Source organism: Phragmites australis, chromosome 1 (genome assembly GCF_958298935.1).
Source record: "Phragmites australis chromosome 1, lpPhrAust1.1, whole genome shotgun sequence".
Lineage (NCBI taxonomy): Eukaryota > Viridiplantae > Streptophyta > Magnoliopsida > Poales > Poaceae > Phragmites > Phragmites australis.
The window spans coordinates 7659309-7684412 of NC_084921.1; the positions used below are offsets into that span (position 1 = coordinate 7659309).

Genomic DNA, 25104 nt, shown 5'->3' on the forward strand with positions numbered 1-25104 from the left:
TTCATAAGAAGGTCTTATAAAATTTGTTTCCCATCACTATCGCTTGCCAGTTTACATGAAAACTCTCATGGGCCCCATGCATGTACGCCTTCTTCAACCTCCAGCTTCACGACATCTCTCCATCGCCATGCATGGCGTGTAGTTACGTGGAGACAGGCGCCTCAGTCAATGGTGTGTGAGCTGAGTGGAGCGGTCGACCGGGTACCGGAAAAATAGCTGGGATCATGTGCCGAACTACTACCTGCACCATTTATCACGTACACACGCACCATTTATCTCTTTGGTATGGTTATGACTACTACTACTACCTGCAGACGACTCGTATGTATGCATGCATGGATGTTTTGCTCGATCAAAGATGAGATGTATTAGTGGATGCTGTAGTGCCGATGATTGTACGCACGATGCGCATTTATTTATTTTTAGTTTTTTTACGAGTCACGCATGCCACTGGCAGTATGGCAACACTACTCAGGAGGCGATGTACGGTCCTTCCTGTCCCGTTGCAAAAGAAGAGAAAAAAAAATGCAGCAAACGATACTAATGCTTGAGTAAATTCAGCATAACGACACATACATTAGTCAAATATAAACAAAAAACTGCACTTTCAGGAAATGTTTTCACAAAATCACATGCTATACTTGACATGTGTACCTGTTGTAAGCTTACGCACACTTCTAAAGGATTCTCATTCCAGCCACCAAGCTTTGATCGATTAACTGGTGGACCCACTTGTAAGAGACACTTGGTGAGTTCATGCTACTGTATTCGAAGGCAGTAACAACTAGACTTTGTGGAGATATAATTGCAAGAAAATATAGAGAGTCTGCACCATGCACCACGCAGTACACCGATCAGGGATTTTTCCCACCATGGGGCTGGCAATATCTTGGAGCAAGAAAACAAGACGACCTCAAAAGGCAAATTAACGTACGTACGTACGCCCTGCTGCAGCCTGCAGGCAGGCGGTGGTCCTCGATCGATCCTAGGCTAGCTGAACGCCTACTGCTTACACATCTGATCATCTCAAGTGTCCAGCGCTGCGGCTGCTTTGTAAGAGGTGCCCTGCTTTGTCCTCATGCTCTTGCTACTAGTTGCTGCTGCCTGATGCAACCTAATGGATGAGGGTCCATTCCATAACTCAAGTTTGTCCAAAAGGCGCGTTACCCATCGATCTCCAACTAACACTTCTTATCCTCCTCCTTTTACAAGGTTAATTATGTAAAAACTACTGTCTATAATAATTTAACCCGTGCTTCTCCTCCTCCTCCTCTTCATGTGTGTGTGTGTGTGTGTGTGTGTGAGAGAGAGAGAGAGAGAGAGAGAGAGAGAGAGAGAGAGAGGCGTTATTCTTCCCGGACATTGCGAGCGAAGTCAGCGAACGTCGATATGGACCCTGAAGTCAAAACCCTTCGATAGCTAGGACTGCTGCATGCGATGAGTTGACCTCGCAACATGATTTTCACAAAAAAAAGAATTGACTTTCCAACATGAGGTTGTACCGACAGTAGCTTTCAGGCTATTCATCACCCTGTTTTGATCGGCGTGTCCACGGGAAATTGCGTTCCAGTTTGGGCGCTGCACACCCCGCTAGGCTTTCGCCGTCCTACGTCTCCAGCTCCATGTCCGGCGACATCACCCCTGAAAACCTGGCAGTTATGGGTAAAAGATTGCACTGCATCGCAAGGCATGCACGAAAAGAAACAGGCTCAGAGACCAATGGAACTCGGGACGAAAACGAATCGGAACAGTCGAGAAAACCTTATAACTGTTTTTCTTTTCATATTTTCTCTCGAAAATAGGAAAATTAGAAATAAGTACAAATTTGAGAATGTCGGGATATTGAAAATAAATCAATCCGAACGGAAACACGCTGGTATCGGTCAGGAACAATAATTCAAACCGGGAATACCGACTCATAGAACCATAACTTCTAGCATCGACGCGACATATAATTAATTCACACCAACAAAAGTAATTCATACTATAGGCAAATAGATAACGTAGTAACATAAGTATTATGTCGTAACTCAAGTACTCAATACAACACTATCACACAAAGACTAAAGACAAAACAGACGGAAGAGCTTAGACAATATCGGTAAGTCAACCGAGACTAGATTATTAGCGTATTGGAGAAGTTTGAGATAGAGATGATGTTTAGGCTAATCGGCTAGACTTGACCTATAGGCTATATTGTAATTTGTAAAATTTAGTCTCAATTAGAAAAATAGAAATCTCAACGAGAAATTTCCGATTAAAAATGAGATACCAATATATATTGATCAGGAAACAACAAAACCATTTTCGTCCTATTTCCACATAAGACTTAAAAATCCGAAAATAGTCAGAAAAATATAGAAAACAGATCAAAATAGTTGATTCCATCCGTTTTCATCTCTAATTGGAACATCATTTCTTCCTACTCAATTTCCCAGCGGCTGCGTGTTGTGTACAAGGTGGAGCAACTTCAGCAAGCTCCATCAGCAAAGCACTACAAATATGCGTAGGGTTTTCTACCCATCTGGCTACTTACAAGTTACTACCGCTCACTGATATATGTAGAAATATATATAGTCTTTGCCCTTGCCCATAAATATAGTTGCGGTTTGCGGATACTATAGTGTTCAGTGGACTACATCTATCGATCTAACTAGTACGGCGTCTTTGCAGGGCTAGATGATGTTCTAATGATTTCAGAACCAAGCTCATGTATTTTACGCAACAACATTGCCTTCTCCCGCTCGAGCTGTTCTATGTACAGTTCCTGCTCGATCTGGATGCTTTCCATCTCTGTCACGGCTAACGACAGGGCCTCTGGGTCACCGCCCTCGTCAACCAAGCCAGTAAATTTCTTCAAGCTGTCTCTCATCTGTGAAAATCACAGCATGTTCATCACACCATCAGAAATTAATATTAGGGAGAATGAGAAGGGTGTGTCACAAGTAAACAGTAAGAACAGATACATTATTCAAACAACCAAGCTTCGAACCTGTGTCGATATTGTGTGTCCTTTGCCTGATGCATCTGTCGCTAGCGTGGTTTTCTTTTCCAAGTTTGGTACCCTTCGCGCAATTTTTACATGAATTTCTCCACTTTTTACTCCTTGGAGTGGTATCCATTTTTCGGCAGATTGATTTGGAGAGAGCATGCTGTATTCGACAGTGCAATGGCCAATACTAGCGGTTGGAAGGACAGCGTTGTGATCCTTGACATGCAAAATCAGGGGTTCTCCAGTTTCTGGGAACTCAAATGTCTGGTTCCACTGCGGAGAGAGTGTTTTGTAAATGACCTGCACAGAAAGAACAAGACAGCTTGAACAAATTGCTACTTTTCCATACATAACATCAACGAAGAACAGGCTGGCCAGGTGGCCATAATTCTTTCTGAACTCAGATGTACCAAACTACAAAAAATGGCAAAACCGTAGCTGGGAGAGTGTATACTAAAAAGTAACAAGCATGCTCAAATTACTGAGGAAGCTCTTCCATTATGCAAGTTGCGAAGAACATGCTGCTACTAATCTGAACTCTGAGGTAACCCGCTAAGTAATAATAATGCCAGAGTAGGACTACTACTCCAGCATTCTGTTGTAACTCTATTACTTAAAGAAAAGCTCCTCAGAATCAGTATTACTAGCAGGTAACATTAGGCAGAGATTTCATGCAAACATGGTTGGTTTCACTAAAATTTATATCAAACCTTGGTTCGTTTCTTGTTGCTCCCGTAGTGCATTCTGACATAAGGATCACTAGTGCCTCTCAGATCGGCAGCAACAAGATCTCTGGCTTCAATTATAACTAGCTCAATCCAACCAGCTCCAACCTTATTACTTGAGCTCTGAAAAAGGAAGGACTAACAAAGATTTCAGAAGCAGAAACCAAATTGATGAAATGGTATAACAGTACCAATTATGTATAACTGCCTGTACATGATGAATAATGGAGGGTTGCGCGATTATCAATGAACTAGTTTTTTCTGGAAACTTCAAAGATTTACATTTCTAATGTGCGCCCTCTTACAAATGCTGGTAGTGGTGCCATGCTCTTCACAATCCAATTTGATGCTTAACAGGAAAGAACATACCTTCATGCTATTGCTGTCATCGTTCTTTCCTGGCTCTATTTCAAGCCTGATCTCTCCCGAATTTACCTTTTCAAGTGGGACCCAGACATCACGGCTAGCACCATCTAAAAGTCCCTCTAAATTAACTCTTGCACTACCGATGCTTTCATCACCAAATGTATCTGCATTATAGCATTTGATCTGTAGATATTCACCACCAGCGATCTCATCGAACTCAAACTTGTCATTCCAAACTGGTCGAACTGTATGGGACAGCGTTTTCGTTTGGTATAGAGCCTAATAACAAAATTAAATGTTAGCATTTGAATTTTGAAATTGTCTTAACTGAATAGTTAGTGAAACTAGAGCAAGGGAACAACTAACCTTTCCGTACTGAAGTTTCACATAAGGATCACATTTTCCAGATTTACTATTCACTGTAAGGGCCCTGCCCTCAACTACTCGGACCCTAAGTTTCCTTCCTGTTCTGGACTGAAGCTTTTGTGATCCATCAAATGGGGATTGAAGTCCATCGCTCAGAGAATTGCCCAATGTAACCGACCCATCAGAGAATTGCCATTCTTTTAGCACAAGGCTAACAGTTAACTGCAAACAAATGCGTTCAGAACAGCTTCACACCTCATTCATAGAAAAAATAAGCCAGAACAAGGTAAGAAATGGCATTGCTTGCCTTTCTTATAGTTACCCAATTTCTAGTTGAACAAGTAAGAACAGAATACAAGTAATTTGCAAAAGAAGAGATCATGCAACAACTGAAACAGATCAATATATGGAGATGCAACTTTTTGAAAGTTTTGTGAAAGTCACTGTTCTAGAAGGTAAAAGTATGAGCACTACTAGTATCAACATTGCGATATTATCATCAAAATGACACCTGATTATTCTGCCCTTTCTAAGAAATTGGCTAAATAGCTTCTGAAATCCAATTGAATGAAATTTTTGTTACTTCCACAGGTTCTTTAAAAGTTGTTGGCCTTCTCCCTAATGCTTTCTCGTTCTTTCTCGCTTCCAAAAGTGCTAGTAAAATCAACAATCAATAGAACAGCCTTTTTTGTATAATCTATCAAATATTCCAACCATAAAGTCAGGCAGTTTAACAGAAAATTAAATGTAGAACTATGGAAGCATTTGAAGTTTACAACTATAAATGTTACAGAGGTCCTCATGCGTGATACTTCACAACATGTATTGATGATAACCTCCTACAAACATATGGCATAATGGCAGACCAGACAGGCATGGTGATGACTTAAGAAAACTAGCCATCACATGTTATTCAATTCCTATCAATCGGGCATTAATGCCTTACAATCTTATATCAGGACTAAAAACTAAAGTAGAAATGTAAATCAAAAGGCAAGGTACCTGGCCCTGACTATCCTCAAATGGAACAACCATTCCAACTTCTTGTCCGCAATGCTCCGTATGTTTTGCGATGACGCCAGAGTTATGCCCTATAGCCCAAAATATTGTTGAACCATCATGAACATACTTGACCTGTTTACATTATTTTCTTGAGTGTCCTTGGATATGTGGGAAGAACCACAATTGAACAAGAGTATGGGAAAATTCACTAAAATAAAAATAGCTTTATCTCTAGCATACCTTTATCTCACAGCTTGTCAAGTAATTAAATTTGACACCACTGGAATCCAATTCATATAGAAGAAACTTGACAACACCCATCTCTCCATGCAGTACCATGTTAAATGTTCTGTTCCATGTAGGATTTGGACCCTTACAGGTACTTGTTTTTCTCATCAAATTGCCAACTTCTACCTCAACAAATGTCTGTGATACCTTGCTATCAGCAATTACAGACATGGTTCCTCCACTTGAGCTTTGGTGGTTCCCTAACTCAATAGCTGTGCTCCTTCTGCCAAAGTTACTAGCTGAAACAACAGTAACTGAAAGAACACCTCCAACTGCTCGTTTCTTTAGATCTACTGATGGCAAAGAAAAACATAGGCGGCGAGGTTCAACCATTGTCTTCACTATGGTTTCAGTCAAAAGCTTTACCTACACAGTTCATGAATTATGCATTAGAAGTCATTAGATTTAGCATCCAAACTATGTTATACAATGGATGCCATTACATTAAGAGACTAAAAGATATGAACGAATTTTTAGGATGAGTCGATTTGAACTAAATCCTTAGGATTTTGTCCCTAAACGACCAACACAAACCCACCAGCCATGTTGAGACACCTGGCAACTCCATACCAGGCATTGCTTGGCTTCCACCACTGCCAAATGCTACCCCAATCCTGACTTCTGGGGTAGATTCAAAAGAATAGAGGATAGCTTCACCATCAAGTATAGGTGATAGTAGAAGCTGCAACAATGTAATCTGAATCAGAGATAGTGTAAAAGCTCAATCCGGCCCAGCAGTATACATGATAAAAAGCTCAATCTGGCACAGCCAGAGTGACTGATCGAATAATCATCAATTCAAACTTCAGACTACTTGTACATATAGCGTAATCCAGGCACAAAAGCATAAATATTGTAAGCTTTGAAGTGATGGAAGTACTTATGTACCCAAACTTTTGTGCTCTGCAGTAAAATATTAAAATGTATAGTTTTTTTTTCGAAATACCTAAAATGAATAGTATTCAGTGAAATAACACAGTCAAAGTGTACTATATTCAAAATATGAAGTGTCATGCGAACCAGTTGTTTTCCTATGTCAATCACTCAAAAGTACATATGGCTCAAAAGGACCACTTTTCATCATAGCTGCTCATTGTCAGCCAACTCAACCTATTTACAATGATGGAATTTCTCAGCTTCCAGAATTAAGAAATGTGTTTTGCAGAACTACAAAAACAAGATGTAATAAGTAAATGAAAAGGACAAACTATGGAGAGAGGAAAGGCCATACATCTCCCTTGATGTGAATGCTGTTTATAACAATGCGGCAAGTGCCAATAAGTGGCTTTGCTAATTTTGCCAAAAACATTACACTCATCTCGTGGCTATTCCAATCAAATCCCAAGCGCATGACTTGCTGTCAGAAAAACAAGGAGATAATATCAGTGAAGATGTAGTTACTAAATTGCATACCCCATAAAAGTATGTACTCTCTCTGTTTCTTTTTATAGGGCGTATTAGGGTTTGAAAAAGTCAAAGTTCGTAAGTTTTGACCAACAATTAGTTAAATTATGTGCATGTTTAGTGTACAAAAGTTGGATCAATAGATTTGTATTTCATAGATCTTTTAATACAATATCGATTTTGTAGCAAATGATAATATATTGTAAGAGAAATTAATGGTCAAAGTATACTTTTAAAAACCTTTTCAAATCCTAATACGCCCTATAAAAAGAAATGGAAGGGAGTACAAAAATACAGAATCTCTCCAGCTCCTTAGGACAAAATATCAAGGAAAAAGTCCATTTTACTCCCCAAACTATGTCTGTAGTCTGGATAATCCCCTGAACTATTAAACCGTTTGTTTTACTCCCCAAACTTCAAATATTGGATCACATAACCCCCTGAGACCGGTTTTACAAGTGGTTTTGCCATTGTGGCTGCCATGTCACCCGGTTTTTGCCACCTAGCTGCCATGTCATCTCTCTCTTTTGCTGGCACGCACCAAGGACGCGCTGGCGGCCTCGGCGGCGGTGATCTCACCGATGGGGCGACCGGTAGAGTCCTGCAGCAGCACTGGTGCACAACTGTGATCTCATTTGAGGGGTTGGGGTTTGACGAGCCTTGCCGGACGATGGTCGATGGCGAGCACCCAGTCGCGGCGGTGGTCGGCGCACATGGCTGGCCGAGCTGGTGTCGTGCTGCGAGGGAAAAAGCACGCGCAAAATGTTCACCGGGGTCGGACAGTGCTCACCGCGCAACGGGTTGGGAGGGAACAGCTCAGGTGGTGTTGGTCCGTCGGTGAGGGGTGGAGTTGGCCACTGGAGACGAAGAAGACAGCCTCAATTCGCTCGGGGAAGGGGTGGATTCAAGCGAAGGAAGGTCGGTGAAGCTTCAGGCGACCTCTAGCTGTTCTCACCTAAGCTCAGCGTGCTCGGATCCGATTGGATTTCATCGAATTTGGCCAGCACAGTGGGAAAAGACGGGCGGCGGTTTGCTACTCGGCTCTGCTGTGCGCGTGCAGCTCTGGAGAGGGAGAATGGGGAGCGGAGAGTAGAGGGGAGCGGTGACGAGAGCCGAGCACGGCGCGTGCGGTGCTCGGCCTGGCCACTTGCTCTGGCAGCGTGACGATGGGATGGCCGGCAGGCATCGCGGCCAACCTCCTTTGCGCAGCGCCAAATGGGAAGAAAAGAAGACGCTGACAGGTGGGCCTGTGTGAACAGTGAACAGTCCACGGTGGCAAAATCACTTGTAAAACCGGTCTCAGGGGGTTATGTGATCCGGTATTCGAAGTTCGGGGGAGTAAAACAAACGGTTTAATAGTTCAGTGGGTTATTCAGACTACTGATATAGTTTGGAGGAGTAAAATGGACTTTTTCCAAATATGAATGAAGATGGAAACATGAAACTACTAAGCCTACAGGGGAACTGAGCTACTTGTTTGTATATACAAATATTACAAAGCTGTCATCCGAATCAACGAAGACATCATTAATAGTACTGTATGCATCCAAAGATTCATCTCTTTTACTAAAAAAACTTCAATGATGTGGAGTCAGTTTGCTTAATTAGACATCCAAAAGTACTGTCAATAAGCTAAATCACTGTCATATAATTCTGTAGAACTACAAAACTGCCTAATACTTCTCTATCCCTCTTAAGTAAATTATGGGCAAGTGTAACTTTCAGATGCACACAAGTACAGGATAATTAACAACTAACCTGGTCACCAGAAGTGATCCAGCGCATCCCCTGATCTCCTAAGGTTGGTGGACAAGAACCAAGTGAAAATTCCTGTAATTCTATTTTATCCTGGTGATAGGAAATCAAAAACATCAGTACTGAAATCAGAAGAGAAACAAATGGAGAAAAACCTTTTTTTAAAAAACTTACTACTAGTTTTGGTTTTCGACTCTTTAAACGTCGCTGCAAAATCATAGAGCTCTGTCAGCTGTGTATGGAAAATGCAGGATAGCAGCTGCATATATTGTGATACATATTTAATATGTCAAATAAAAGAATATGCTAGTGATTATCTTTTTTGGGACCTATCCAATTCCGAGAATCAAATACACCTACATCTATCTAAAATGACCTATCAGAAGCTTGTTGGCCCTCTAATGGTAACAAGCAATTAGAACCTCTAAAGTTCATTTGCTAGATTATATTCAAGCATAAAATTTCTAAGGGTCAGTTTGTGGTTATTGCTGCTGCGCTTATTCTTTTAATATATTGAGAAAACCTCAGTTTGTTTGGGAAATCAAATTAATTTTAAACAGAATCCGTTATGCAACCTTGTTTCTCTCACATTTGTTGGGTAATTTGGAACACATTAACATCTCCATTTGCAACTTAGATTAAAAGAAAAGCAGTTAGCCAAACACTAAATTTTTAAAAGCAGTTCTGCAAACGAGATTACAATAATCCACCTCAATGTCAAACAAAGTCTAAGTATAACTGAGTTCTTTCATGAATCAAGCAAGAATAATGGTAGATTGGTCCTAGAGCCCTAGTGTCTAATGCTATAGAGTTATAGAAAATAGATTCCTCAGAAAAAGAGATACAGAGAACAAATATTCAGCAAGGATGCAGAAGAAAACCTCAACAGTAGATTGAAACCTTCTTGCTAGTTTTGGTTCCATGTAATTGGGCCAAACTTGTAACAAAAGTTTGTTCAACCACTCGCAAGGCTCTATCGGTGTGGTGGGCTACAGAAGACATAAAAGTAGTACGATTGAGAGTCTAATGTATAGAAACCAATAAAAATAAGTAAAGGAGCATACTGTTGTGTTCAGTATAAGATGCTTCCATCTTTTGTTCAAATCATCTACAGTTATCCTCCTTTTAAATCTCCCATACTGCAATTAATCATACAATAAGGTAAGAAGACAAAGCAAAACAGGGGAAGAAACAATTCCTAAAAAGAAAAGGAGCAGGGCAGAAGCACAATGTTGCTTGATATTAATCTTCCCTTGGATGTATGAGCACTTCACATTTTTCACAGCCCAAAGGGCAGATCAGGACTTCATAATCAAGAAAAGAACAATTGCTCATGCCAAGTTACAAATTGTCATCTCAAAAGCTGAATGGTTCAAAGAAATTGAGCTAAATCCATCACATCCATTAATCAGTTCAGATAAAGAACATGATAGAAACAAATACCTGAATGGTTGCCCAAACGGCAGCGCCGAGGGGAACCCAGTTTGAGAATGGCACAACCCACCTTTCGACGAACCACACAAACAGGCCAAGAGGTATAAGGAAGGGCAGCAAGGGCTGCTCCACCATGACCTGGTTAAAGAACTCCCGTGCATCCTTGCCATACAGTTTCATCAGCTTCTTCTTCACCATCTCCCCTCCCTTCAACAAAGCTCCTTTGTCAACTCTCTTGTAGGAGACGCACCTTGGTACAGATACCTTTGCTGCTTTATGCTTTTGTTTCCACTTGTTCCTGAGTTCCTGTCATCTTTGCCCACCACTCACCCCCTTTTGCACTGTGAGTAATGGATACCTGTCCACCTGCAATTCAGTCCCAAATAATGCCCACGAGAAAGAGACTCCTAAGAAAACGCAAGAGATGAGTGTGACAAGCACCCACACTAATGAGATATTTCACATCCCCCGCTTCTAGAGAGAGAAGCTCAAATTTCATATCCTCTCCGGTAGCCTATTCTAGTAGCAAGCATAAACAAGAAATTGATCGTGAGAGTCTATTCGGACAAGTCAACATTTGAATTGTACCACGAAGAACAGATGTCTTCTAGACCACATAAAGAAGAGAGTAAGCCTAACATACGGAATCATCAAGAACAGACAGCTGAATAGACCCCCCCCCCCCCCCACGGCAGTAATCGTTGAAGCTGCAGAGCAAGATTGCTAGTATAAACGAAAAAGGGTAGCCGGATTGGAACTCCAAGAATGCAAAATAAAAACGAAGCAAGGCTTGAGACGAGAACGAACCAGTTGAGCGCTGTAGATTCCAGCAACTGCCTCCGAGACGCCTCCTTCCCGATCCAGCTCACCGCGACGCAGCTTGGGACCCGATTGGATTGGGAATTAAAACCCCAAAGTTCTGGAACGAATTACAAGTCCCCTGCTGCCAGGGAGTCTCCTCTCGAACCCAAATTACCAGTCGGCGACCCCTAAAACCCGAAGAGGTCGGCAAAGCTCAAATTTTTTTAACCAACCAGGAAGGCAAAGATCAAGCTTTGCAAGTTTGGACTGGCTCCAAGGTCCAAGGACAGGAGGAGAGAGTCTTTTTTGTGGGTTCGACTGGTGGGATCAAGGACGACGAGAGTTTGGAGGGACAAAATCGGGTAGGTCTTGCGCGTCCCATTGGAAGGCGTCAAAGTTGGACTTCTGGGAGCACATCGCCTGCCGCGGCCGCGTGCCTGCTTGCCGTTTCCGTTCCTTTTTCTTTGGGAGTGGTGAATCGATCGATCTGTATCCTTCTTGTTGTTGGGGTTTAGATCATGGCGTGCTTCCCCTGACGAAATGTTGAGCGTCCGGCCTGCCTGATTTCTTCCGCTTGGCCGGCGACCCCGGTAAAAGAATGCATCAAGACTGTCCGCGACTGATTTGTGAGACCACGGGCGATGTCACAAGCATGCATCAGGGCATCGCCCTAAATTAGGTGATTTTTATGATCCAGAGTCCAGGCACGTGGTATGCTTGTTCGACAGTGGATCCAGTCAAAATCGAAGCTCTATCCTACTTAAATTCGAGCATCAACTTAGCACGGAACTAGCTGGCATGCTTAATCCACGTTGACCAAAAAAGTTTCAAGAGATGCTAAGCTCTAGCTGCAACAATGGCATCTCCATTTAGTGCTCATTTTTTGGAGGCCCTTCCTGTTTGATACGCTGCCATCCATCACAGTCTTACGGTCAGCGTCGATCGGTTACGACCTGGGTTTGAGCCGATATGCGTGTACGGACTCTGCAGCAGGAGATGCATCAGAGTCGAAAACGACCCGTTGTTTCGGTCTCTTGGCCTTTAGCTTGACGACGGGCCACACGACGAAGCTTTGTTCCCTTTCGACCCAACTGCTAATTATCCAGCTAAACAAGCTGCTAATTAACCAGATATTTTTTTATGGTCAACAAGGGAGAGATGTCCTCACCTGATATTGATTAGGACGGCAAAAGCCAAGGGGCGAATTCAAGGGGGTACTCGAGCCCCCCTACCGGGCGTGTGGATCATGGAGCCCCCTCATTCTTTTGGGGTCCTGGGTGAAAGTGAGAAAGAAGAAAAATAAGAGATTTAGGGGGGGGGGGGGGGGGGGGAAAGAGAAATAGGTGGAAGAGCCTCCCTCTGTCAGTACACGAAGGTTGTTGGATGTACATGGAGGCTTGTTAGCAATTCAAGTACCGACAAATAGTTATATAGGACCTCTCGAGCTTTATTGGTATGTAGAGTGGGATATATCAGTATTTATTGCTCTCAGAGTGGAATCTGTCGTTACATGTCTTTTTACTAAGATCACGTATGTGTCACATGAGATGTTGATCTTTGGAGTGCCGATTGACACCTTCTTTTTTTTTCCATTTTTGAACTTTATTTTTTCAATTTTCTATTAATATTGTTGAAGATTAGTTCCCAACAATGTATCCATAAATTAACTAGGTACCTTCGAGTGTAGGGATTGATCACAAAATGAGACACACGATGTATACAGGTTCGGGCCTCCGATTGGAGTAATACTCTACGTCCTGTGGGGGTTCCTGATGTATGTTGATGGTCTCGAGTACAAGCGATGTGGCTAAAACTATTATAAGGTGTAGATCGGATCTAATGTAGCTTAGGGCTAAAGTTGCCGAGTATCTCCTCTGCTAGGGTCTTGATGCATGCGTCCCCTCCTTCTCCCTTTTCTCCCCCTAGCCTTTCCGCCTTATATAGGGGTAATGAACCGACTCCTATCCAACCGTAGTCGATAGTGAGTTGTCTTTCTTGACGTCCAAGTAGATAGATCTGTTTTAGATATTGATCGTTACGAGTTGGGTAACCAATCTAGACATTCTTAGTATGTACTTTCTTGATTTTGGGTGTATCATGTACTGTTGATTCAGTTACGTGATATTTAGAGCTGCATAATATGTGTTATATATATCCTTTCTGTGTATGGTATATTCCTTATACGCATATACCCTATAGTTAGATATTCGATAATAGCCCTATAACTCTACCCAGGAGGAGGGGTTTCCATAAACGGCCACTTGAGTGCTACCAAGTATAAGCTTTGTCGAGTAAAGTGGATCAGACTTATAGTTGAAAGAATTGAGCATGGATGGATCCTTCCTCAAGTATCAAGTGGAAGCTCAGCCGGGTCGAGCGTCCTGTTGCTAACTGCACTCGAGACTCAAAGAAAAAAATTGAAGAACTCAACTGATCGATACCATGAAGGATGTACTATTTTCATAATTTTTCATTTATGAAGAGAAATAGGTGGAAAAGCTCCCCTTTGTCGACACCATGAAGGCTGTACATAAAGGTTTGTTGATAATTCGAGTACCGACAAATGGCTATATAGGACCTGTTGGTCTCTTTATTGGTCTGCAAAGTGGGACCTGACAGTATCTTTATTGGCCTACAGAGTGTGACATGTCATCAAATGTCCCTTTTTCTACGATCACGTGTGTGTCACATGAGATGGTGGCCTTTAGAGTGCCGACTAGCACCTATTTTTATAGTTTTTCATTTTTGAACTTTATTTTTTCAATTTTTCATTAACCTACTATTATTTAAAAAATCTCATTGAGGCAGGAGAGAGGCACATACACCAACATGTTCATCCCACGCGGGAGGCAGTAGCGCCTGAGGGCATCTGCCCTGCATGCTGCGACCAGGCATCCTGGGAATTTTTAAAAATATTATTTTATTAGAAAATTATAAAATAATAGTTACAATAACAAAATTGTAAGAATAGATACTTATCGATATATGGAGTACTGGTAAGAGACCTGTCAGTATTCTGAATACCGACTTACTATGTGATACTGGGCCCAGAGGCCTGTCGGCATGCGGAATGCCAACAGGTGGTGGGCCCTGATAAAAGGGGTGCCACGTAGGTTGTTGCTGCAGTCTAGCGGCCTGTCAGTATTCCGCATACCGATAGGTGACACAGCATAATCTGTCGGTACATGGAATGCCGACATGCCTTTAATAATAACCCGGTCACTGATTCCTCCTCTATTCTTCGTCTTCCACACGCAACAGGCGAGCAGAGAGCAACAACGGCGACGATTCAGTGTAAGTGCGAGCGCGCAACGGGCGGTAGCGGACCGACAAGCGGCGACGAGTGGGCGATCGGCAGCGTGCGGCGGCCATGAGCGGTGGTGAGCCACTCCAGCGAGTAATCCGACATTAGCGGTGAGGAATATTTTCTTTTTTATTAGAAACAATAGAAAATAGTTAGAATAGAGTAGGAATAGGTATAATAGAGTAGAAAAATTAAAATAGCTAGAAACATTAGGATACAATATTTAGAATAGAGTAGGAAAAATCCGGAAGAGAATAGAAAAAATAGAAAAGTTAGGATATGAAATTTAGAATAGAGTAGACCCAGTTCAAAAATTTGTAATAGTTAGAAAAGTTAGTACAGTTAGGTAGAAAATTTAGGTTTACAATAGTATGAGGTAGTTTGATAATGTAGAATAATTAGAAAAGTTTAAATATTTATAGAATTTAGAGTTAGAAATACTAATAAATATAGTTAGAGAATATTAGATAAATATTGAGTAGAGTAGATAATTTAGAAAATTTATAGTAGAGTATGTATGTTTAAAAATTAGCTATAGGTAGAAAATATAGTATAATTAGTTAGGAAATGTAGAATAGTTGGAAAAGTTCAAATATTTCGGTAATGTAGAGTTAAAATAGGTTATTTATATGATTTGAAAATTTGATATTATTAGACGCACATATTTTTTTTTTGTCAATGTAGGATTTGTACATTTGAATTGTTGTGGATTTTTTTTTTGTCAATGTAGGAAATGTAGAATAGAATGGAAGGAGGAAAATATGATTCATTTAGAATTTAGAGCAGGAAAATTTAGATACATGTAGAATAGATAATCTAGCGTAGAGCATATATAGTTTGCAATTTTCAATAGTTAGACAATTGTTATGAACATGTAGTACAAATATTTAATAATTGTAGGATATTTAAAATAGAAATGGAGTAATTTTTTGATAGTGATATATTTAGAATGGTAAAGTGTGAACTAAAAGAGTACGTAAGCGGTGATATTTGATGGTTATGTAGAATACAAGTGATGAGGTTGAATAGATTTTATGGTCGTAGATGTTGTATGTTGATTACAATTATTTAACCTAACAGAGTATAATATAGTTATTGAATCAGATATGTCGATCATAGTGGGGTTCATAATTTTTTCCGGACCTAGATATATCATGCATTATGACAATGGAGTGGATCTGAGTAACTTCCAATATGTGGACACAAAATTGCATAGTTCGGGTTAGATTCGATTGGCATAAGTGTTATGTTGACTGTATAATCTGCTGTAACTTAGTATGGCACATCAGCGGTTGAAGATGAAGATTCTGAACCTAGACGTCAAGAAATCGACTAGCAGTGGGAGCTCTTGGAGGTTACATATTCGAAGCAATGACAATAATTTATGTCATTAGGGTTGAGACGGGGTTTTTCTCATTGTATCCTTATAGAAGCGAGCGATGTTGGGTTCACAGAAGTCAGACCTAGCACCATAGAAGTTGTTGGTGAAAATATTGTCCATTAGGAGGTGCAGAAGAGTGTGGTTCTGAAGGTACCCCTACAAACTAGTACACCGGTTGAGCTATAAACTGCAAGAGAAGAACATAACGATAAGGAAGAAAATCAGGTTGCGATGCATGCTGATCAGGGAGAGCGGGATGAGGCACTAGTGGACCAGGTGGAGGCAGATAACGATGAGTTCCTATTCATACTAATCTAATGGTATCTCGAACAGGCATCTAAAAATCTTAGTAAATCGTTAGCGGTAGTTGAGTCAACAAGCTGGCCGATCCGAGGTAGAGGGAAGAGATCCTTCAGGCACGCTTTGTTGAGGTTGGTGAAGTCGACACACATACTCTTCTTACCATTAGGCTTCCAGGCTATGATGAGGTTAGCCAGCCATTCCGAGTATTGCACCTTCTCTTTTTATTTTTCTTCCTTTTCCTTCTACATTTGTTCTTTTTTCTTCATTTATAAAGTTTTGATTCAACATTTTTATTAATTCAACATTTTTATAAAAAATATTCAATATTGTTTAAGTTTTGTTTCAATATTTTATATTATTTCAACAATTTTTGTAAGTTTTGAAGCAACACTTTATTCAGATCAATATTTGCAACTTTTTCTAAAGTTTTGATTCAACATTTTTATATTAATTCAACATTTTTTAACATTTGTTTCAATGTTTTATTATTTTATACACTTTATAGTAATTCTATTTTTTCTCTTTTTTGGAACATTTAGTTTATTTGTTCGATACTTTTTAAAATGTTAAGTCAACCTTTTTTCTAAAATGTTGAATTAATATTGTTTAAATGCTGATTCAACATTTTTTTTCAACTTTTTAAGAAATGTTGGCTCAACATTTTTGTCACGTATTGACTCAACATTCCTTTAGTTAATTCAATATTGTTTAAGAGGCTAAAAATGTTGGCTCAACACTTTTTGTTCAACTTTTTTCGACTCAACATTTTTTTTTGTCAGGAGTTGACTCACCATTTTGTAGTTAATTCAATATTTTTAAGAGGCTTTCCGATTCAACATATTTCCGATTCAACTTTTTTTGTTGATTCAAAATTTGCAATGGCGATTTCAACATTTTTTTTACAGTGTGTTATTTGTCAGGTATTTGATATGCCATTTTCCTGTGTGATTCAATATTTTTCTCCATCAAAATAATTTGAATAAAATAGATGAGAAATGGGTCGGCGGCGAGTTAGGCGACGGTAGAGAGCAGGGACGAAGCAAATAGCGGCGTGGTGCCAATGGTAAGTGTGATGGTGTTAGGGGGCGGTCAGTGCAACAAGGCAACTGCGAGCAAGGCGATGGCGAAGTGCGGGCGGCGAGACACGACATCAGAATGCGGGCAACAAGGCAGAACAGTAGGGTGCAAGCAGCAAGGTGGGATAGTAGGGTGTGTGCAGCAAGACGAAACGGCGAGGTGCGAGCGGCAAGGCAGGAGACGGCAACAACAAAGTCGTTGGGGTGCAAACGACGGAGGTGGGGAAGAAGAAGATAATAAGGTGAGAATGAGAGGAAAAGTTGTCTTTTTTTGTTTAAGAATGGGCCTCACGCCTGATTAATTATCTAGAAAAAAGATAGATAACTCTTTGCTAAAGGGGGTGACAACTAGTTGGCTAACCAGCGGTAAACCACAGGGTAGAAGCCCCCTCTAAAGCCCCTCAACCAGGTGAATCTTAGCTCTAATCTTAACCCTAATTCCATCACAAATATAGGGAAAAAAAATCATGTATTTGGCAATTGTAACTAAACTTGTTTGCCAGTTTATTACAGATCTGATTCGGTCATCGTGGCAAAAGAGGTGAGGCGCAATACAAATAACAGTCTAGGTAACCGTCCTTTTTTCACATGAGCTGCGCATGCTAGATGGCGTTATGCATGCCTTTTTAGAAAGGATCACATTCATTGTCTATATTACAAGTTCTCTCGCTCTTCCACTCACTTGATGGGACAATTTGTGTGGCATATTGCTCAACGGATTGCATAACACATACGCATAATCACGAACATCGTGAGAGTCGCCAACAATGAGTTGGGATACATCACGACAATCTGGATATACCTCATGATGCTGGTAATCAAGCTAGGATGTAGACATTCATCAATCCTTAGCCCTCGGTAGTCCTGCTCCTGCTACGGTTAACCATGTTTTGTATTCGTGATCAAGTCAATGATCTGTTTATGCAATATTATATATAGTTGCACCTACCCTGCAATTTGTTATCTTTGATATAATTTAGTCACCAAAGAGAGAAGGGAAGAAAACGTGGATCCTAGAAAACACTGTTACGGATGAAAATAGATGTGAACGGTCGGAAAAACTCTCTAAACATTTTTACTTTCATATTTTCTCCATTGGAAGAAAACGAAAACAAGAAAAATGGAAATAAAAATGAACACGGATTGCCGGTTATATGAAAACAAACTAATCCGAACAAAAATATATCGATATCAGACCAAAACTAATGATAAAATCGGAAAGATTGAACCTCAAAATCATGAGTCCATGACTTGAAACATTGAAATAGAAATGAAGTAGGATGTCAAATAAAAGACAAAGACACCTGCCATCTATATCATGAACTTGCCTTCACAGGCACACAGACGCACAACAGCCTGTTCTGTATTAGACAAATGAAATCGCAAGCTCCCATTATCAGACGCATCAAGTCTGGAAATTAAAAGCTCCCATTTTTTAAAATGAGATGATCATATGAACACACATGGACTAGGGTGGCATGGTGGCAAAATAATTGACAGATGTGTGCTACTGCTGCATATGCTACTAAGGGCGTAACCCAGTGAGGCAGTTCCGCTGTGTCAACACTCAACATACGTCCAACAGACCAACACCAATACGAGAGCAAAGGCACCGGATGGCAGTGCCATGCAAATCCTTAAGCAACATATCTCCCAAAAATCTGAAGCCAAAAGAGTTCAAGCACAACATCACCTTACTGCCACCTTTCTGCATGACTGCATCCCCTAAAACACAAAATCAAATAACTCAACATCAGAACTAGTTTCAGTTCCCATACAACTATAAATAGTTTCAGTTTCAAAAGCAAGAATAAAGAAATGTTCATAAGAGATATAGCCATATTTGTTTCAGTTCATATAGAAGTGGATATTTGAAATACCATATTAGGTATCTGCCAGACATACAAGTGCCATCGAACAAATCAGACATACAAGTGCATGCATCTAATTTGTCAAGTGGATGAAGCTTTAAGAGAAAATATCAACTATGCACTGGCTAGATATCCAAACCATTCAATCACAACATTTGTTTAGTTATTGCTGTTGAACTGCGCTAAGCAAAAACTAGAATCAGCACAACTAATAGTAGACTTCCCAGGACCCTAAACAACAGATGAATCATATCTTCTTGTACAACCAACAAATATAAATAAGATTAAGAAAATGGGTGCATGACCAACAGGGAGCATTCTCAAGCTTAGATGCAACCGATTTTTGAAGCTTATGGGCAACAGCTACACAACCAAAGAAACAAGATACAAGCTCCTGTATTTTTAGTTTTCGAAGAAGGCCTGCTGATTAGCACAAGAAACAATACGTAAAGATAATAACCAATACATACACATCAATGTTAGGTAACTGCTAGAGATGCAAGTGCATAGTCTACTGTCTACACATAGTCCATAGTCTACTATCTACATACAGCCATAGGAACTACAAGACTCAAACTAAATTAGCAAGACAAAAGGCGGCAGCATCGGCGGTGATCTGGTGTACCTGAAGTGGAACTATTGGTGTTGAATAAAAATGGGATTCCACAAAAACCAGCAGAATGATGCCTCACCCGTTTTCGGCCCCGTATCCTGACCTCACCGCCTGCCTCGTTTCCATCCCGTTCCCATATAAAAATCAGAAAACAGAAATTGTTGTGAGACCGTCCCACTTTCATCCCTAAACACTATGTTACTGACGTGTGGATGATATGATATTGTTTGCAGTCTGCTATCTGGCTTTTGTTTTTGAAAGTGCATCTAAGTCTCCTATGTGGGTTTTAGATAATTGATGATAAACGATTAAGAGACTAATGAGTTTATTGAGGTTATGATCAGGTTTTAATCCTATTGAAAAATTTAAATGACGTTGGCGTCCCTCAAAAAGAAAAGAGAAGCAGCATGTAGTCACTCAATAAATTTTATTTTATTTTATTTTTGAATCTGAGTATAGATTTGTCGTTCTATCAATAGGGATGCGTTTAGATTGACTTGAAGATATCTCAGTGCTCAAAAGACTCTTTTAGACCAAAGATGGGAGTCAAAATCACCTCACGAACACTAGGTAGTTCTTAGTTTTTGTCTGAACCTGGAGTCTCTGAGTTTAGCTCTAGCAGGGGGTGTTCGGTTTGGTGTTGGAGTCCAACCCGGAGTCTCCGAGTTGGCCCGGATACTCTGGATGGCTGGAGTCTCTGGATGCTTCTCTGGTAGAGGTGCTCTGCTTGAGTTAAAGTGTTTCACCCAAAATCTTCGGGTTGACCCGGATACTCCGGGTTCTGTTGTCTATCCGGACCCTCTAGGTTGGATTCTGGACAGGGCTCTCGGCTAAGCGTTTTAGTACCAACCCAAAGTCTCTGGATTGACCCGAATACTTTGGGTCTATACAAAAAATACTATAACAGCTAGTTTTTGGAGGTGAGTTTAAATACCCTCTCACCCCCTCCTTCATTTGCTGCTGAACCAACTTGACACAAAAGCATTCAAAGCCTCTTTAGAGCCCTCCCACTTCTCTAGTGCATTAATTCTTACAAGAATTTGAGAGTTGGGTTGGGAAAGTGAGATCGAGTGCTTGTGAGCATACATCCATCTTTGAGTATTTGAGTTCATCATCAAGTTGTCGATTCGTGTTCTTTACTTTTGGAGCTCCAAGTTCCTAGACAGCTAGGAGTCACCCGGAGAGAACCCAAGCTTGTGGAGTGCCCCGAGAAGTTTGTGAAGGTCATCCTCACCTCCGTAAGGAAAGAGGAAAGTTGAGTAAGCCCCAAGCTTGATCTTCGTGGTTGCTTGGTGAGGATAAGGGTTGAGAGAGACTCGACTCTCTGTGAGCACCTCAATGAAGACGTAGGATCATTGGATGCGAACTTCGGGAAACAAATCCGTGTCTCCTTTGCTTTCGTTGTTATTTTAGTTAATTTTGGGCGATTTGACCCAATCTACATGATTGTGTGTTTCTAGCTGCAGGTGAAGTGCCAAAAGGCTTACATGCAACCATAGAAATATGTGGTAACACTTAGAATCAATTATAATTGCTTAGGAGTTTATAGCTTTCAATTTCCTGTTTTTACCTGGGCTATCCGGGTTGAGTCCGGAACCTCCGGACCCTAGAGTATCTGGTTTGACCTGGAATATCTGGATTGTTTAATCTACTATAAAGTTTTAATTTTCAGAAAACACCTATTCATCCTCCTCTAGGCGACATCACGTACATTCAGTTTTTTGGATGAACTAACACAAGATAGTGCCCATTTCTATTTAAAAAGCAGGACAAATACAAGAAAATAGAAGGTTATAGTCAGGAAAAAAAATAGAAGGTTATAGTCAGGAAAAGAAAAAAAACAGCAACTAGTACAATAAAGTAGTGTCACGTCCCAAAACGCTAATCACGTGATTTAACGTTCATAATCATCATGGTATTATGTTTATGCATATTCGTTTGATAACTCGAGTTTAAACATATTTCAAAACTACTTGGAGATAGTTTAGAGCCCTATAGGAAAACCCTAAATGCTTTGGAGATGAAGAAGAATAGAAAAAGAGAATAGAATTAAGTTTTCAGCACAAGACCGCCCTCGCGGTCTGACCCGGATTCCCCATGATCTGAACGCCAGGGGACAACAATGGAGGCTTGCCACATGGGCATTCCACGGTCTGACCGATACTTCCTGTGATCTGATCGCCACAACGCAGAGGCTCCACTTAAGCAAGTCGGTCAACTCTCTCTCTCTCACACACACTCTCACTCACTCCTTCACACACACCAAGAGAGAGAGACCACCTCGACGCCCATGACGACTGAAGATCAACGGAGGGGACTTCCTCGAGATTATCCCCTTCACACTCATCGTCGATGAAGTTTTCACACGAGTTTATCCACCTCAAGCACCAAACCACCCTGGAGCTGGATCTCAAAATTAGAGGTTCTTTGGAGTGATTCCCTCTAATAGAAGGCTTCCCTACACTAAGATGAGCCATCCCCTATCCTTTTTTCGTCATTCGCAAGCTCGAGTTGATCCCCATATCATATGGATCCAAGTTCAACCTAGCATAGGGCTTATCCATGGGATATTTTAAATGTAGCTTAGTGAATGTTGTCCAAATTACTTTAGAAGCACTTCACTAGTCCCATAGAGAATTTTGGTACCCTTTATGGTCAAAGATCTCGCTGGAGCCTTTGCTGACGACCCCGCAAAGTGGTGCCGGTAGGATTTCACGATCTTATAGCCAATAGGGCTAATCTGACCGTCAGACATCGGTCTGACCGCTGACATACCGTCGGTCTGACCGCCAGAGGACAAAACCTTCTACATGCTGACTTTCTGACCGTCACTTCAACACCGAATTGACCGCCAGCCACTTAAAGCTATATGCATTTAGGTTGCCTTATCTGGGATTCCGAACGAGATTTCAAACTTCGGAACCCTAATCATTTGTTGGTCTTTTGCAAATGTTTTTGAAATGCGATGCTCTTTTAATTTTCAAGCATGCATCATATACACACTTTTCCATCGTTTGATTATTTTTGTGATGTATTCTTGATTCGTTTAGAGAACGTTACACCGTCGGTCCAACCGAATGAAGGCGACAACAATCTACCGGGGTTCTGTGAGTGTTGCACCGGGAGTATCAGGCAACTGTCAGAGCAGCAAGATAGGTATCTAAGCATACTCAACCTATTACTTTGGATCTCGTATTGTATAACTTGACAAATTATGCTTTATGTATGTTTGCATGATTAGTGAGTCTATTGTCGGGTTTAGATGGGTAGAACCTATATTGATGAATTACATTACCTCTAATTTGAGTTGTTGATTATCCATATTCTTGTAACATTGATAACATTATTGATGTCTAACTTACAAGTTTGTTCGATAGGCTTAGCAATGCTTAGGTTATCGATAGAAGTCGAGTAATGGTTCAACTGTTATTCGCGAGCTTAGAGTTTACTTATTGTTTACAAACACAATAACAATGATGTGGGTTGTATGAGATGTGAGGGTGATGCGAGATGTGGGCGGTGCTAGGGGTAGGTCGGGAGAGGAGCCTGGATGCTATAGATCGCTTGTATCGTTTAAGCATCGTCCGTCAATACCGTTAACTTTAGCACTTTTCGTACAACCACATATTCATATAATAGATGAATGAGCTGAGTATCATACGTCATGCTGACGCTTACCTTGCGGCCCTATGATGAGTAAGAAAAATAAAGGAGAAGCATGTGGCAGGGAGCTGGAGGTGTCTGGGACATGCTCGCGGTAACCCCGATACCATAGGGGCATGTATAAGTGGGTAATTCTGAGTATGAGAAAGGTTGTCTCAGGAGCTAAAAGGATGGACCGGGTCGTGCGAGTAAAGTTGTACCCCTTGTAGGGTGTAAGAACAATTCTAATTATCGCGCTCTCGGTCATAAGCATGCTTCTGTCCATCCGTATTGGTCGTAGAGTCACGAATGTGGGATGTTGTGGTACGACATATTGGATTATGGTTGAGCTGGTTCTATTTACAGATATGCTTATTATGGTTCCAGTTACATATGTTATTGTAATAATTATGGGATAGAATGATATCTATGGTTAGAACATGTACATGTCAAGTTGCATTTTACTTATGAAATTTACTTAACCATGTGATTGATTTCATACTAATATCTCAATACATTCTCCTTGTAGTCAGGCTATTATATGTATCAATTATAGATTAAGTCTTGCGAATACATTTGTATTCACGCTGCTCTTTCAGGTTCTGCCGGTGAGGAGGAGCTCGTGTTTGGCTACTTCATGCCTACCGATATAGGTGGTAGGAATGAGTATTGCAAACTAGTCGTGTGGTGTGTTTTTATGTGGAGCCTAATGGTATATAGCTTCACCTAGCTTTAGGTGTTGATAGATGTTACTTTTCACTTCGTAGTTTCTCTAATCTTTTATTTTAAATTGTTATAAATAGTTAAATGCTTAAGAACTTGTAATATAATTTAATTACTAGCTCTTTCTTAAACTTTATTGTGATGCTATATGTTGAAAAAACATGCGTTCCGATCTTAAGCATAAAACACGTGCCGGGACTATCGGGATGGTATTTCGGCTAATCATCGTAGTTGTGATTAAGCAAATGATCGTCCTGATGATTAATTAGAATACTATTTAAACAGTTCCTCGTAAGTAAAAACAACGAAAAAATTGCAGCCGGTTGCCAAACAACACAGGCCACCAAATAGAAACTAGACCAGACCTTCTTTACACCAAATCGGTCGTGCTGGCGAGACCGACAACCACAAAGAGGAACCTGACCGCCCTCCGAACCAACTGTCGCCATACGAAACTACTCGCCGTTGTGTCGAAACCTGAATGCTCTACACAGACCTGGCGCCTCGTCTAAGGGTCTGTTTGTTTCAGCTAGAGATTATGAAAAACAGCTTATAAAAGCTGGATTGTCAAAAGTTGGATTGTGAAAAGCTGGATTGTGAAAAGCTTTTAGACTGTAGATTCTAAAAAAATTTAATGGATTGTTTAGTAAAATGGATTTTCACAATTTATCAAAAGCTAAGGAAAACCAACCTCTCAGATTCTCACAATCCAACCAACAGATTTTAAAAAACTATAACCAAAAGCTGCCTGTTTGTTTCAGCTTCGGATTATAAAAGCTGAAAGCCAGAATCCGAAGCTGAAACAAACAGGGTCTAAGGACACCGACCACCTCAAGCCACCGTACAAGGCCGCCTTTCACCGAAGCGACCATCCCTATACGGAACCGCCCACCGCCACACCGCGCAAGCCAATGCGACATGGCACCTTTGCTGGCCTTCGCATCGTGCCATGACCACTTTGCTGTCTTTTGCGGTCTCTTCTGCCGCATGGCCTCGCGACCACCTACCACACTGCCATATATAAGCCATACCTGCTATCCGCCAACCACACTGTCATT

General features: G+C 40.8%; 1 protein-coding gene across 5 annotated transcripts; it reads right to left on the reverse strand.

Moving 5' to 3' along the window:
- Positions 1-2257: 2257 nt before the first annotated feature.
- LOC133901402 (uncharacterized) lies at positions 2258-11785 on the reverse strand. 5 transcript variants are annotated; one of them, XM_062342849.1, is made up of 15 exons: positions 11140-11785; positions 10342-10690; positions 9963-10037; positions 9780-9887; positions 9073-9105; positions 8902-8991; positions 6971-7096; positions 6278-6421; positions 5692-6105; positions 5452-5583; positions 4450-4671; positions 4087-4362; positions 3703-3855; positions 2993-3292; positions 2258-2872 (listed from the first exon to the last, which is right to left on the reverse strand). In XM_062342849.1, the coding sequence occupies exons 2-15, from the start codon at positions 10528-10530 to the stop codon at positions 2654-2656; spliced, it is 2481 nt and encodes an 826-aa protein (XP_062198833.1). In that variant the 5' UTR covers positions 10531-10690; positions 11140-11785; the 3' UTR covers positions 2258-2653. The 5 variants fall into 5 exon arrangements, with proteins under 5 accessions (XP_062198833.1, XP_062198790.1, XP_062198964.1 ...); XM_062342806.1 differs by having other exon boundaries at positions 10342-10698; XM_062342980.1 differs by having other exon boundaries at positions 3703-3840; positions 10342-10698; positions 11140-11779.
- Between the last annotated feature and the right edge of the window lie 13319 nt (positions 11786-25104).

What these genes read in the sequence shown, in the direction of transcription:
- LOC133901402 (XM_062342849.1), bottom strand. Translation starts at nt 10,530, where the DNA reads ATGGTGAAGAAGAAGCTGATGAAACTGTATGGCAAGGATGCACGGGAG. An exon ending in GGTTTCAATCTACTGTTGAG is followed by an intron (nt 9,106 to 9,779) that starts GTTTTCTTCTGC and finishes ATGATTTTGCAG; the next exon opens with CGACGTTTAAAGAGTCGAAA. An exon ending in GACACACAATATCGACACAG is followed by an intron (nt 2,873 to 2,992) that starts GTTCGAAGCTTG and finishes TGATTTTCACAG; the next exon opens with ATGAGAGACAGCTTGAAGAA.